This window comes from Ranitomeya imitator, chromosome 6 (genome assembly GCF_032444005.1).
Source record: "Ranitomeya imitator isolate aRanImi1 chromosome 6, aRanImi1.pri, whole genome shotgun sequence".
Lineage (NCBI taxonomy): Eukaryota > Metazoa > Chordata > Amphibia > Anura > Dendrobatidae > Ranitomeya > Ranitomeya imitator.
The window spans coordinates 571,389,961-571,404,929 of NC_091287.1; the positions used below are offsets into that span (position 1 = coordinate 571,389,961).

General features: G+C 48.9%; 1 protein-coding gene across 2 annotated transcripts in view; it reads right to left on the reverse strand.

Moving 5' to 3' along the window:
- The window catches only part of SLC39A4 (solute carrier family 39 member 4), a 132,744-nt gene that overhangs the window by 56,119 nt on the left and 61,656 nt on the right, over positions 1 to 14,969 (reverse strand). For both annotated transcript variants that reach the window (XM_069732110.1, XM_069732109.1), the window contains 2 exons: positions 5,649 to 5,821; positions 4,464 to 4,619 (listed from right to left, as the gene is read on the reverse strand). In XM_069732110.1, the coding sequence (XP_069588211.1) occupies positions 4,464 to 4,619; positions 5,649 to 5,821 (329 nt within the window). The remainder of the gene's footprint in view (positions 1 to 4,463; positions 4,620 to 5,648; positions 5,822 to 14,969) is intronic.

Sequence of the window (14,969 nt, forward strand, 5' to 3'; positions counted from 1 at the left end):
TGTGCCAGATACTCATCAACGGGTACCAGACAGAGGCTCTCTAGGACTCAGTGAGCTTAGTGACTCTGGTTCATGGATCTCTTGTTGCCGGGGACAACATCAATGGACGTAAAGTGGGCGTGGTGTGTATCCATGTGGAATTCCGAGAGTAGCCGACCGCAGAGGTTACGTTTTCCACACCGTGTGGAGAAATCAAACATGTGGTGTTAGTGGTTTAGACCCTTCCATATGGGACTGTGTTGGAAAGAGACTTGCCTCTGTTCTGGTCCCTGTGGGAGACCAGGGTTAACCCTCCCAAGGTTATCTTCCGGGCATGGAACCCTAAGATACCTGCCATAGGGGTCGCCAACATAGGGACAGAGTGTAAACCCGATAGGCTTCCCCTAGAAGTATTGGCAGGAGAGGTCAAGGAGACCTCACCGATCCCTGAGCTGGAGGTGTCCCCTCGTAAGTTCGGGACAGCTCAGCTCCAGGATCCCACCCTGGTCCGGGCCCGAGAATGGGTTGTAGAGATTAATGGAGTGGCTCAGCAACTGGGTGCTCAGACAGTTTTTCCCTGCCTGGTTATGCACTAGGAGTTGTTATACAGGATGGATAAAATCTTGGATGAGGTGGTGGAACAGCTGGTGGTGCCCCAATCCTACCGTCGGACGGTGCTCGACATGGCTCACACGCACATGCTGGGAGGGCACTTGGGGGCCAAAAAGATGCAGGAGCACATACTGCAGCGGGTTTTTTTGGCCTGGGGTCTACGCAGAGGTCCAGAGGTACTGTCACACGTGTCCGGAGTGCCAACTATCCTCACCCACCGCAAACTACCGGAGTCCATTGGTACCTCTGCCCATCATAGAGGTACCCTTTGAGTGGACCTGGTAGGGCCAATAGTGAAATCCGCCTGTGGCCATCAACATATCTTGGTCATAGTGGACTATGCCACACGGTTCCCAGAGGCGATTCCTCTCCGTCACACCTTGGCAAAGCTAATAGCCTGCAAGCTATTTGCCATATTTTGTCGCCTTGGGCTAACAAAGGATATCCTCACAGATCAGGGGACTCCTTTTATGTCCAAGGAGCGATGTAAGCTGCTCAGGATCAAACAGCTATGCACGTCGGTGTACCACCCACAGACCGATGGGTTGGTGGAGAGGTTTAATAAGACCCTCAAAGGCATGCTCAAGAAAGTGGTAGCCAAGGATGGGAGGGATTGGGACATGTTATTGCCCTATCTGATGTTCGCTGTCCGTGAGGTACCACAGGGGTCCACAGGTTTTTCCCCCATTTGAGCTATTGTATGGCAGGCATCCGAGGGGACTGCTAGACGTAGCTAAGGAGACATGGGAGCAGGAGCAAACTCCGCATCAGAGTGAGAGTGAGGACGTGGTGGGCATGCAGGACCGGATTGTGGCAGTCAGGCCCATAGTCAAGGAGCATTTGTTGGATGCCAAGGCCGCGCAGAGCTGCACGCATAATAAGAGAGCCACGGTCAGGACCTTTAAAGAAGGAGACCGGGTGTTGGTACTAGTGCCCACCCCAGAGAGTAAGCTCATGGCCAAGCGGCAAGGGCCATATGAGATATGGGGGAAGGTGGGAGAAGTGAATTACAGGGTGTATCAGCCCGCAAAAAGGAAACCCAAGCAACTGTAGTGTGTAAACTTGCTAAAAGCCTGGAAGGACTGGGAATGTTTGGTCACGGAGCCGACTCCGGTCGTACCAACGGGGATCCCTCTGGCACCGGCTAAAGACACAGCAGGGGGACAGGTTAAAATACATTACGCTGTCACCAAACAGCAGCGTCAGGAGGCTCGGGCTCTGTTGCAGCGGAATACGGACTTATTCTCAGAACTGCCGAGGTGGACCTCTCTGATACAACATGACATTGTTACCGAGCCATGGGTAAGGGAATGGATGAAAACGTATCGAGTGTCAAATGCCCAGCGGCAAGCTGTCGTGGCCGAAGTGAAGCAAATGCTCCAGTTAGGAGTCATTGAGGAATCCCGAAGTGAGTGGGCTAGCCCCATTGTGCTGATTCCAAAGCCAGATGGGTCTTCATGTTTTTTAATAACTTCAGGAAATTTAATGAAGTTAAGTTTGACCTCTATCCAATGCCCCGGATGGACGAGCTAACTGAAAGGCTGGGGGAGGTCCAAAACTTCACCACGCTCAATCTCACCAAAGGTTACTGGCAGGACCAGTTAACTGCATCTGCAAAAGAAAAGACCACTTTTAATCACACCAGAGGGTCTCTATCAGTATGTCGTCTTGCCTTTTGGGTTACATGCAGCTCCGCCTACATTCCGGAGGCTGATAGACATTGTGTTAGAGCCTCATTGGAATTACGCGTCTGCCTATTTGGATGACACAGTCATCTTTAGTGCGGATTGGAACACCCGCCTGTCCCAGGTACAAGCATTGTTGGAGTCTCTCAGAAGCGCGGGGTTAACAGCAAACCTAAAGAAGTGCTCGATAGGACTCATGGAAGCCTGGTACTTAGGTTACGTGATCGTCCGCGGGGTTATCAAACCCCAAGTAAACAAAATTGAGGCCATTCTAAACTGGCATAAGGCATTAAGTACCAAACAGGTGAGGGCATTCCTCAGCATCATTGGGTACTACCGCCGGTTTATACCCAATTTTTGTTTGGAAATCAGCACCTGTTAAAACGTAAGAAGTCGGTGATGGTCCGGTGGAATCCTCAAGTGGAGGAAGCATTCCAGTCCCTGAAGTTGATGTGTGGACAGCCGGTCCTCATCAGCCCCAACTTCAAGGAAACCTTTATCGTTCAAACCGATGCCTCAGAGTTAGCCCAGGAGCGGTGCTGTCACAAGAGGTGAACGGGAATAAGCATCCAGTCATCTACTTGAGCAGGAAACTGACCCCGGTAGAGAAAAAATATAGCGTGATGGAGAAGCAGTGCTTGGCTATTAAGTGGGCCTTGGAGTTCCTACGCTACTATTTGCTCGGGCGTCAGTTTTGTTTGGTAACGGACCATTCACCCCTCGTCTGTATGACAAACGCAAAATAGAGGAATGCCCGAGTCACCAGATGGTTCCTGTCCCTACAAAACTTTAGTCTCTTAGTGGAACATCGGCGCGGGGATGTCACAGGGAAATGCAGATGCCCTGTCATCGGTCCCCTGTATGGTTATTATTATTATTTATTATTATAGCGCCATTTATTCCATGGCGCTTTACATGTGAGGAGGGGTTACAAATGTTCAACCCCACAAGTTTGAACAGGGGAGGGGTATGTGAGGCAGCGACCGGTGTTATATGCAAGGGTCGCTTTGTGTCCCCCAGGATGTGCAAAGAGGCCGTGAGAGTGCATTGCAGTCACAGGCATAGCTGTGATTGCAATGCAAAATAAAAGTGAGTATTGGTCTTGGGCATGCTATGTGTCCAGGGAAGATATAGAAAACCTGTTCTGGGTTTTTATTTTTGGAACGGACTTCATGATGGCAGCGAGGCAGTCTGTTTCCTCCCTGGCTCCGGGTTTTCCATGTGGCCGATGGCCACAGGTTCTTTTGTAGAAACCCCTGCCGCAGAGGGTTGGGTGTGTCAGTTTTGGTCTTGCAAGCAGGTAGAGCATATGGGTCTGCAGAGCTCAACTATGTGAGACAGGTCCAAACAGAGCCAAAGGCCTGGCACCCTCAGCGTACATGGCGGTGCCGTAGCCCATGGCAACTGGTCACAGACTGTCTGTTTTCCCAGCTGCGATCCAGAGGATCCGATTTACTTTCTGTTTGTGAGTACACCGTTCATTAAGGGTATGTGCACACGTCAGGATTTCTTGTAGAAATTTTCCTGACAAAAACCGGACATTTCTGCCAGAAATCCGCATGCGTTTTTACAGCGATTTTTCCGCATAGAATTGCGGGAAAAACGCGGAGAATCCGCAAAAATAATGAACATGCTCATTTTTTTACCGCGATGCGTTTTTTTCGCGGAAAAAGACGCATCCATGTGCACAAAACATGCAAAATGCATTCTAAATGATAGAATGCATAATGTATGCGTTTTTAATTAGTTTTTATAGTGTTTTTAGCGCGAAAAAACCTGAACGTGTGCACATAGCCTAAAGGGACTTTATTTTGAACTTTAGCTGGGTCACTGCCTCATCACTGCACAGCGAGGATACATTGAAAGTCTTCTGTCCAGCAAAGGTCCTCTGTCCAGTGAAGGTCTCCTGTCCAGTCAAGGTCAATTATGCAAGTGAAGGTCTACAGTCCAGGTCAATTGTCTAATGAAGGAATCCAGCTGAGTGAAGGTCTCCTTGTCAGTGCAGGTCTCCAGTCCATAGAATGTCCCATTCTAGTGAACGTCTCCAGTTTATTCTGCTTGTGCCATGGGGTATTGTAATAACATAATACATGAGTGGCCGTCTATACTGCCTCTGAACCCTGAGGACCTTCTGCAGGTCACACTGTCCCCACCATTATGTTCCCAGTTTACAATCTATTTATTCACCTCATGTTTTAGCAGTAGCCCAAAGATCTTCTCCAGGAGGAAGAAAGCGTAAAGACCACCCAAGACTGCCAGAAGTTTCCATATATGAGTGCGATCTTCTTCTCCCTGACTGTGAGCGTGGCCATCTGTTTCGCTGTGGGAGTGGAGGCCCAAGAACTGAGAAAGCAGAACATGGACACTGTCAAGAACATGATGAGCAAAAATATAAAGGTGCCCTCAGCCTCACTGTGCAGAGTATCGGTACAGCCAGTAGGGGGCGGTATAATCAGAGCAGAGTATCAATACAGCCAGCAGGGGGCGGTATAATCAGAGCAGTGTAGTAGTACAGCCAGCAGGGGCGGTATAATCAGAGCAATGTATCAATACAGCCAGCAGGGGGCGGTATAATCAGTGCAGTGTATCAATACAGCCAGCAGGGGGCGGTTTAATCAGAGCAGTGTAGTAGTACAGCCAGCAGGGGCGGTATAATCAGAGCAATGTATCAATACAGCCAGCAGGGGGCGGTATAATCAGTGCAGTGTAGTAGTACAGCCAGCAGGGGCGGTATAATCAGAGCAGTGTATCAATACAGCCAGCAGGGGGCGGTATAATCAGAGCAGTGTAGTAGTACAGCCAGCAGGGGTGGTATAATCAGAGCAGTGTATCAATACAGCCAGCAGGGGGCGGTATAATCAGTGCAGTGTATCAATACAGCCAGCAGGGGGCGGTATAATCAGAGCAGTGTATCAATACAGCCAGCAGGGGGCGGTATAATCAGTGCAGTGTATCAATACAGCCAGCAGGGGGCGGTATAATCAGTGCAGTGTATCAATACAGCCAGCAGGGGGCGGTATAATCAGTGCAGTGTATCAATACAGCCAGCAGGGGGCGGTATAATCAGTGCAGTGTATCAATACAGCCAGCAGGGGGCGGTATAATCAGTGCAGTGTATCAATACAGCCAGCAGGGGGCGGTATAATCAGAGCAGTGTAGTAGTACACCCAGCAGGGGGCAGTGTAATCAGAGCAGTGTATCAATACAGGCGGCAGGGGGCGGTATAATCAGTACAGAGTATCAATACAACCAGCAGGGGGCGGTATAATCAGTGCAGAGTATCAATACAGCCAGCAGGGGGCAGTGTAATCAGTGCAGTGTATCAGTACAGCCAACAGAGGGCGCCACAGTCCAGTAATAATGGTCCCTTACCTGTGGGATCAGGTGCAGTATCGCATCCCCGGTGAGTGACCCGACTGCCAGACTTACAAAGAACTGGATGACGTACTGATAGGCCGAGGTGCAGGCTGTACACAGCAGGACCACAATGCCGAACAGCGCACACAGGCAGACGACCAGCGTGGCGATACTGGCGTAGATGTATTCTGTGGAGTACAGAGGCAACAGGTAAGCAGTCAGACAACACAAGAACCGCGCGACGCAGACTTCCAGCTGTGAGAAAAGCTCAGTACAAGTGACTGATCACAGGGAAATCGGGTTGGGCTGTAAGAGGGGCTGAGAGGAGAGATATACTGCAGGATGAGCTGTATACAGGGGCAGAGAGGATAAATATACAGCAGGATGGGCTGTATACAGTGAGGTGAGAGGAGAAATATATTGGAGGATGGGCTGTATACAGGGAGGTGAGAGGAGAAATATATTGGAGGATGGGCTGTATACAGGGAGGTGAGAGGAGAAATATATTGGAGGATGGGCTGAGAGGAGAGGTATGCTGCATAGTTTGGTCACAGAAGAAACATGTGAGAGTAGATTATATGGGGTAATTCAACATTTATCTTCACAGAACATGAGGTTCATGCATCAGCTTCTTAATACAGCATAACAGGAAGTCTGAAGAACCTTTCACCAGAGAGAAAGTGAAACTAAAGTACAACAAGTATATGCACTACATTCAACTGAGCATATAACAGTAACAACATCCCCATCTACTGTCAGAAAAGTGTAAACTCCTCCTGCACACAAATAAGTCTGTATCTGTTGCATATCTGCCAACACGTTATACTGCAGGATGAGCTGTATACAAGTAATTGAGAGGAGATATACTGCAGGATGGGCTGTATAGAGAGAGGAGAGATGTCAGGAATCCCATCGTGCTGCCACCAATATGTCAAGAATCCCACCGGGATCCCACCAATCTGTCACGGTTCACGGGGAAGATACCTTTATCATGCTCACCACTCACACCAATTTGTCACGAACCGGGGTTGTTTGGTTACCCCTGGTTTCTTCTGAAGAAGATTTATCTATATCCCAGTTCCGGTTTGGAACTTGCAGCTCTCTGGCGCACCCCTTACCCTCAGGTCAGTCAGGGTACTGCACCTAGGGTAATTAGTCGCCAGAGGGGCTGCCTGCTATGTACTGGCTATTGGGCATGCTGCAGCAAAGGCGATATAACTACTCCCACTCAGGCAGGAACAATAACAATGCCGCCGATCGCTGCAAAGACATAGTAACATACATAGTAACATAGTTAGTAAGGCCGAAAAAAGACATTTGTCCATCCAGTTCAGCCTATATTCCATCATAATAAATCCCCAGATCTACGTCCTTCTACAGAACCTAATAATTGTATGATACAATATTGTTCTGCTCCAGGAAGACATCCAGGCCTCTCTTGAACCCCTCGACTGAGTTCGCCATCACCACCTCCTCAGGCAAGCAATTCCAGATTCTCACTGCCCTAACAGTAAAGAATCCTCTTCTATGTTGGTGGAAAAACCTTCTCTCCTCCAGACGCAAAGAATGCCCCCTTGTGCCCGTCACCTTCCTTGGTATAAACAGATCCTCAGTGAGATATTTGTATTGTCCCCTTATATACTTATACATGGTTATTAGATCGCCCCTCTGTCGTCTTTTTTCTAGACTAAATAATCCTAATTTCGCTAATCTATCTGGGTATTGTAGTTCTCCCATCCCCTTTATTAATTTTGTTGCCCTCCTTTGTACTCTCTCTAGTTCCATTATATCCTTCCTGAGCACCGGTGCCCAAAACTGGACACAGTACTCCATGTGCGGTCTAACTAGGGATTTGTACAGAGGCAGTATAATGCTCTCATCATGTGTATCCAGACCTCTTTTAATGCACCCCATGATCCTGTTTGCCTTGGCAGCTGCTGCCTGGCACTGGCTGCTCTAGGTAAGTTTATCATTAACTAGGATCCCCAAGTCCTTCTCCCTGTCAGATTTACCCAGTGGTTTCCCATTCAGTGTGTAATGGTGACATTGATTCCTTCTTCCCATGTGTATAACCTTACATTTATCATTGTTAAACCTCATCTGCCACCTTTCAGCCCAAGTTTCCAACTTATCCAGATCCATCTGTAGCAGAATACTATCTTCTCTTGTATTAACTGCTTTACATAGTTTTGTATCATCTGCAAATATCGGTATTTTACTGTGTAAACCTTCTACCAGATCATTAATGAATATGTTGAAGAGAACAGGTCCCAATACTGACCCCTGCGGTACCCCACTGGTCACAGCGACCCAGTTAGAGACTATACCATTTATAACCACCCTCTGCTTTCTATCACTAAGCCAGTTACTAACCCATTTACACACATTTTCCCCCAGACCAAGCATTCTCATTTTGTGTACCAACCTCTTGTGCGGCACGGTATCAAACGCTTTGGAAAAATCGAGATATACCACGTCCAATGACTCACCGTGGTCCAGCCTATAGCTTACCTCTTCATAAAAACTGATTAGATTGGTTTGACAGGAGCGATTTCTCATAAACCCATGCTGATATGGAGTTAAACAGTTATTCTCATTGAGATAATCCAGAATAACATCCCTCAGAAACCCTTCAAATATTTTACCAACAATAGAGGTTAGACTTACTGGCGATTGCCAGACGCCCGATTGCATAAGACAAAGTATGCTGTCACCAGCTATGATTCTCTTAAATGTTAACAGGTCCAGAGTAAAGCCAAATCAGTAGCGTAATTCACCTCAGAGGACGCGACAGTTCTTTATAGAACAAGGAGAGACAAGCTAATAAATTGTATATTTTACTCCAAAAAAAAGGTAGGCAGTGTTTACAAGGTATAAAAAAATATTATAAAGGAGACAATATCGTATGTACAATACAAATTGCAAATAAAATGGGATTAAAATTGAAAAGAACACTTACAGGTTGTTATGTCATTGCATTATCTTGATTGGCCATGTGCTGGGGGGGAAGGGTGAGCATATATCCAGATGCATAGCACCCCTCTGCATAGCAGCAGGACTCCTGACAAAAGACACTGCAAGAATGCTGTCTCACTAAGTTATTCCTAGCCCAAAACCCAGGCACTCCCCCTGTGGTGACATCACTGAGAGCAGTGTTTCTCAACTCCGGTCCTCAAGACCCACTAACAGGTCAAGTTTTCAGGATCTCTTAGTATTTCACAGGTGATAATTTCACTTGGCCTGTTGGTGGGTCTTGAGGACTGGAGTTGAGAAACACTGACTTAGAGGCTGACACCTCCCCTTTACTTAGAATATGAAAACTATTTTTACACATATCTCGCTGTATGAACCTCGTGTAAGAAAGACACGATGATCAGAATGTGCCCCACATCATGGAGATTCTTTTATTGTACACAAAGAGTAATTATTTGAACCACTTACAAAGAAATCCACGCTTTGCACTCGGTGCGTTTAGCTGTTAGCGCTTTCAGTGAGTGATAGATCTATAATTCTTATATCTCTAGCCCGGATCGGTGCCCTTATGTATCAAGTTAATAGAACAAAGGATCTCATGCAGTTTGGAAGGGGCTATACCAGTTTGGGCTGGTATTGGTTGGGAGGAGGGAATGAATACTTTTAGGGAGATTTATCTGCTGCAGCTAAAAGCCATAAACTGCTTACACATTGGTATCAAGTTGCACAGAGTGTCTGCCATATGGCTTTGTCTTTGTATGAGCGAATGCAGAGGGGGAGAAAGGGGATGTCGTATCTGCAGTGTGTGTCTGGGAAGCCATGTAGCCTTCTGAAACTAAACTCACAATATGACATTTTTACATTATCGTGACAAGTGATATTGTCACGATCCATGTTTGGATCTGTGGCAGATCTGGTTTCCTTCAGATTAAAACCTTTTTTCCTTTCAGGTCATCGGGGGTTAATGCAGTTTTTCCCCGGTGGCCGCTGGTGTAATTGCATTGCAGCTTGTTCTGTTGTTGTGGGTGGTGACCACTCCCACCTTCCTTTAAAAGGTCACCTGGTTCATCAGCTGACTGTTGGTTATACTGGTCCTTTGGATACCAAGCTTGCTGGAATAGGAGCTTGCTGAGTGCTGTTGTTCTACAGCTGAATACTTATTCCTGGTGCCTTACTCTGCTGTGCGGTGCATTGCAGCAGAGAAAGCTAAGTGTGGTGTTATTGTTTCTTTGTCCCTTTGTTGTTTGTAACTTTCCCAGCGTTGTATTAGTGCAGCGGTGGGACCAGTGCTCTCACCTGCCAGTTCCCTATATAGGGATTAGAGCAGGGCAAGTGAGGGAATAGGTATCCTGGTCGGCGATGGGTTGAAAGAACCCGTATAGGGACGGTAGCAAGATCAGGGCACAGCCTCAGGTGAGTTCAGGAGGTGCCCATTCCCCATTCCCTACCGACAGGGCCCACCATTGTTAAAGTGTCCCCGGTGTACCATTGTGTGTTTCGTCGTTTTGTGACTGACCACCCGCAAGGTCGTGTCACACCAGGACAGTCACAGCGTGACAGATATACTGCAGGATGGGCTGTATACAGGGGCTGCGAGGAGAAATATACTGCAGGATGGGCAGTACACAGGGAAGTGAGGAGAGATATGCAGCGCCCCAGGGCCCTGGTCGTTGCAGTAATGTCATTCTTCCACCAGGGGGAGTGATATTATGTCTGGAGGCAATAAAGGAGATCTCTTTACCAGGTATCACAAACCACACAACACACTTCACACTCCAGTCCACCAGGGGAAGCTATGCTCCTATTGAGTAGGGCACTTGTCACAATTAGGTAAAACTGGTGGCTTGGATAGGAAGTTAGGCAGAAACTGACTGGGCATCGACCCAGGCAGAAGCTGTCAGGGCTTTACCCAGGCAGCACCTGTCAGGTAGACATGGGGAAGGAGGAACATCTGCAGACAACAGCTGCAGACAGAGAGGTCCCTGGCAGGGGTGGGATCCTGTCAGAGGCCTAGCCAGAAGGTTACGGAGCTGCGCATGCCCCACGTGCGGCAGCATCCTAAGAAAGGACACAAAGGGAATTGCGTTGCTGAGAGTGAGAAACGAAATCATTGCGAAAGGAGAGGAAACCAGAAGGAGTTCTGCCCTGTAAAAGGCTGCCTCTTTCTGAGGCGCAGAAGCCGGTAGCCAGAACACCGAGGGAGCAATCGTCTCCAAGCCTTGCTTCAGAGACTGGCAGGACAGTTAATTCCACGTTGGCTGCCCGACCTTACACCCAGGAGGCACGGTGGCAACTTGTGGGGGCCGGGGCGTCATAGGGTCCCTGTAAAAAGCCTCAGGCCACCAGTCATTTGAGTTTGTCCTGTCCTTACCATCAGAGGGACAGAGAGAAAGATAAATAACATCTAGAACACCAACAACAGTTGTGAGGACCTCACCAAGAAGCTCAGCAGGGAGGGACTACAACACTCAGGCGCTAGAGGAAGGCTACTGATTTCTACCTGGATAAGGGGACTCTGGATTTGCCTTCAGACCGGCTGGACTCTGCCTACCCTGTGATCTGGTGCTCTGGACTGTGGACACCGAAGCCTTCAGTAAAGGTAAAGAGACTGCACCCTTGTGTCCTCGTTCTTCACTGCGCCTCTCACCATCCACCATCTACACTCTGGGAAGCCCCGGGGGACATACTTCACCTGTGGGAAGGTATACCATCTAGCTGCCATAACATCACCCCAGTGGACCCCTAAGCAGCGTCGGTCACCCTGACCAAATACCACAGGTGGCGTCACGAACATTATCCCTTTAAAGACCTTTCCCCATTTACAACGGACGCCCCTAGGGCCACGGACCGGGTCAGCCACCGTGACATCCCCCTTGAGAACCGAAGGGCCTGGTACCGAGTTCCCCTAGCCCTTGGGGGCGATCCAGATATACTGCAGGATGGGCTGTATACAAGGAGTTGAGAGGAGAGATATACTGCAGGATGGGCTGTGTACAGGGAAGGTGAGAGGAGAGATATACTGCAGGATGGGCTGTATACAGGGGCTGAGAGGAGAGATTTACTGCAGGATGGGCTGTATACAGAGGCTGAGAGGAGAGATATAGGCAGGGTCTGTACTGCAGGATGGGCTGTATACAAGGAAGGTGAGAGGAGATAAATACTGCAGGATGGGCTGTATACAGGGAAGGTGAGAGGAGAGATATACTGCAGGATGGGCTGTATAGAGGGGCTGAGAGGAGAGATATACTGCAGGGTGGGCTGTATACAGGGAGGTGAGAAGAGAAATATACTGCTTCGGTTACATTCATTTTGACACGTCTCTCCTTAGAAGCTACGCACAACAATGCCTTGTAACCAATATTTTTCTTTTTATTGATATATTATTAAAGAATGCCTTTAATGAATTTTTCGTGAGAGCTGGATTGATTCAGTTTTTCCTTCTCATTGAATCTACATCCTATAGATTGTAAGCAGGGCCCTCACTCCTCCTGTATCTGGTGATCGGGGCCCTCACTCCTCCTGTATCTGGTGATCGGGGCCCTCACTCCTCCTGTATCTGGTGATCGGGGCCCTCACTCCTCCTGTATCTGGTGATCGGGGTCCTCACTCCTCCTGTATCTGGTGATCGGGGCCCTCACTCCTCCTGTATCTGGTGATCGGGGCCCTCACTCCTCCTGTATCTGGTGATCGGGGCCCTCACTCCTCCTGTATCTGGTGATCGGGGCCCTCACTCCTCCTGTATCTGGTGATCGGGGTCCTCACTCCTCCTGTATCTGGTGATCGGGGCCCTCACTCCTCCTGTATCTGGTGATCGGGGCCCTCACTCCTCCTGTATCTGGTGATCGGGGCCCTCACTCCTCCTGTATCTGGTGATCGGGGCCCTCACTCCTCTTGTATCTGGTGATCGGGGCCCTCACTCCTCCTGTATCTGGTGATCAGGGCCCTCACTGCTCCTGTATCTGGTGATCGGGGTCCTCGCTCCTCCTGTATCTGGTGATCGGGGCCCTCATTCCTCCTGTATCTGGTGATCGGGGCCCTCACTCCTCTTGTATCTGGTGATCGGGGCCCTCACTCCTCTTGTATCTGGTGATCGGGGTCCTCGCTCCTCCTGTATCTGGTGATCGGGGCCCTCGCTCCTCTTGTATCTGGTGATCGGGGCCCTCACTCCTCTTGTATCTGGTGGTCGGGGCCCTCACTCCTCCTGTATCTGGTGATCGGGGCCCTCACTCCTCCTGTATCTGGTGATCGGGGCCCTCATTCCTCCTGTATCTGGTGATCGGGGCCCTCACTCCTCCTGTATCTGGTGATCGGGGTCCTCACTCCTCCGGTATCTGGTGATCGGGGCCCTCATTCCTCCTGTATCTGGTGATCGGGGTCCTCACTCCTCTTGTATCTGGTGATCGGGGCCCTCATTCCTCCTGTATCTGGTGATCGGGGCCCTCACTCCTCTTGTATCTGGTGGTCAGGGCCCTCACTCCTCTTGGTATCTGTTCTGAACTGTGATTTCTGTTATGCTGTAATGTCTATTATCTGTATGAATCCCCTCTATAATTTGTAAAACGCTGCGGAATATGTTGGCGCTATATAAATAAAATAATTATTATTATTACTATTGTTATTAAGATGGAATCCTGTGCTCCACATGTGGATCTTGTGAAGTCCTTCATAAAGGTGAGCCATCCTTTTTTCTTTTTTTGTCAGGATGGGCTGTATACAGTGAGGTGAGAGGAGAGATATACTGCAGGATAGATGGACACTTGCAGTCTCACATCACTGTTTTCTCAGCAGCAGGTTTCCGTTAGCTCTTCCCATTCAGTGTTGTTGGCTGCAGGAGGAATGCGCTTTGCTTTATTGTACAGAAATCAGTTTCATTATTGATTTAATGATATGTTTTCGAGCAGTTTGTTCCATATACAGAGTTGTAACATTTCAGTAAAGTCGCCATAGATGTAACAGAAAGAGTAGAGTCCATAGCTCACAATAGAAAGCGGAGATTCCAGAGCTCACAACAGAAAGCAGAGGGGAAACCTCAACCATAAGGAGACCTGGAGCAGAGAGGGACCTGAAGCAGAGAGGACCTGAAGCAGAGGGAGAAACCTGGAGCAGAGGGAGAAACCTGGAGCAGAGAGAGAGACCTGAAGCAGAGAGAGAGACCTGGAGCAGAGGGAGAAACCTGGAGCAGAGAGAGAGACCTGAAGCAGAGAGAGAAACCTGGAGCAGAGGGAGAAACCTGGAGCAGAGGGAGAAACCTGGAGCAGAGAGAGAGACCTGGAGCAAAGAGAGACCTGGAGCAGAGAGGGACCTGAAGCAGAGAGGGATCTGAAGCAGAGGGAGAAACCTGGAGCAGAGGGAGAAACCTGGAGCAGAGAGAGAGACCTGGAGCAGAGAGAGAAACCTGGAGCAGAGAGAGAGACCTGAAGCAGAGAGAGAGACATGGAGCAGAGGGAGAGACCTGGAGAAGAGGAAGAAACCTGGAGCAGAGAGAGACACCTGGAGCAGAGAGAGTCCTCAACTGGAGGAAGATCTGGAGCAAAGAGAAACCTGGAGCAGGTGGTGTCATGATCCCAATGGCAGGGGATCACTAAAGGACAAGCGCAGATACAAACAAGCTCTAGGGCGATGGAACCTGAGCTGACCGCGACCCTGAACCTAACACACAAATAAAAGTAGCCGGGGAAAGTGCCTACGATGATCCTAGACGTCTCGCTCCAGCCGAAGATCTAACTTCCCCTATTAGAAGAAACACAGACCTCTCTTGCCTCCAGAGAAATACCCCACAGCAAATAGCAGCCCCCCACATATAATGACGGTGAAATGAGAGGAAAGCACATACGCAGTATGAAAACAGTTTCAGCAAAATGAGGCCCGCTAAAGCTAAATAGCAGAGGATACAAAAGTGAACTGCGCGGTCAGCGAAAAACCCTTCAAAAAACCATCCTGAAATTACTTGAACTCATGTGCCAACTCATGGTACATGAGGAGCAATTTCAGCCCACTAGAGCAACCAGCAGCAAGAATCACATATCTGCAGGCTGGACTAAAAACCAAATAAAGCAAAACACCAAAACAGGAAAATCCAAACTTAGCTTGACCAGAAGGTTCTAGGAGCAGGGAGCAGAGGTAACAAGACACACTGGATACATTGATAACCAGCGAGGAAATGCCAGCAAAGCCAGGTTAAATAGGAAACTCCCATATCCTGATGGAACAGGTGGAACCCAGAGACCCAGGAAAGACAAGTCACCCAGTACCATCAGTAACCACCAGAGGGAGCCCAAAAACAGAACTCACAACAAGGTGGACACGTGGAGCAGAGGAACAGACCTGGAGCAGAGGGAGACATCAACCAGAGAGAAAGCTGGA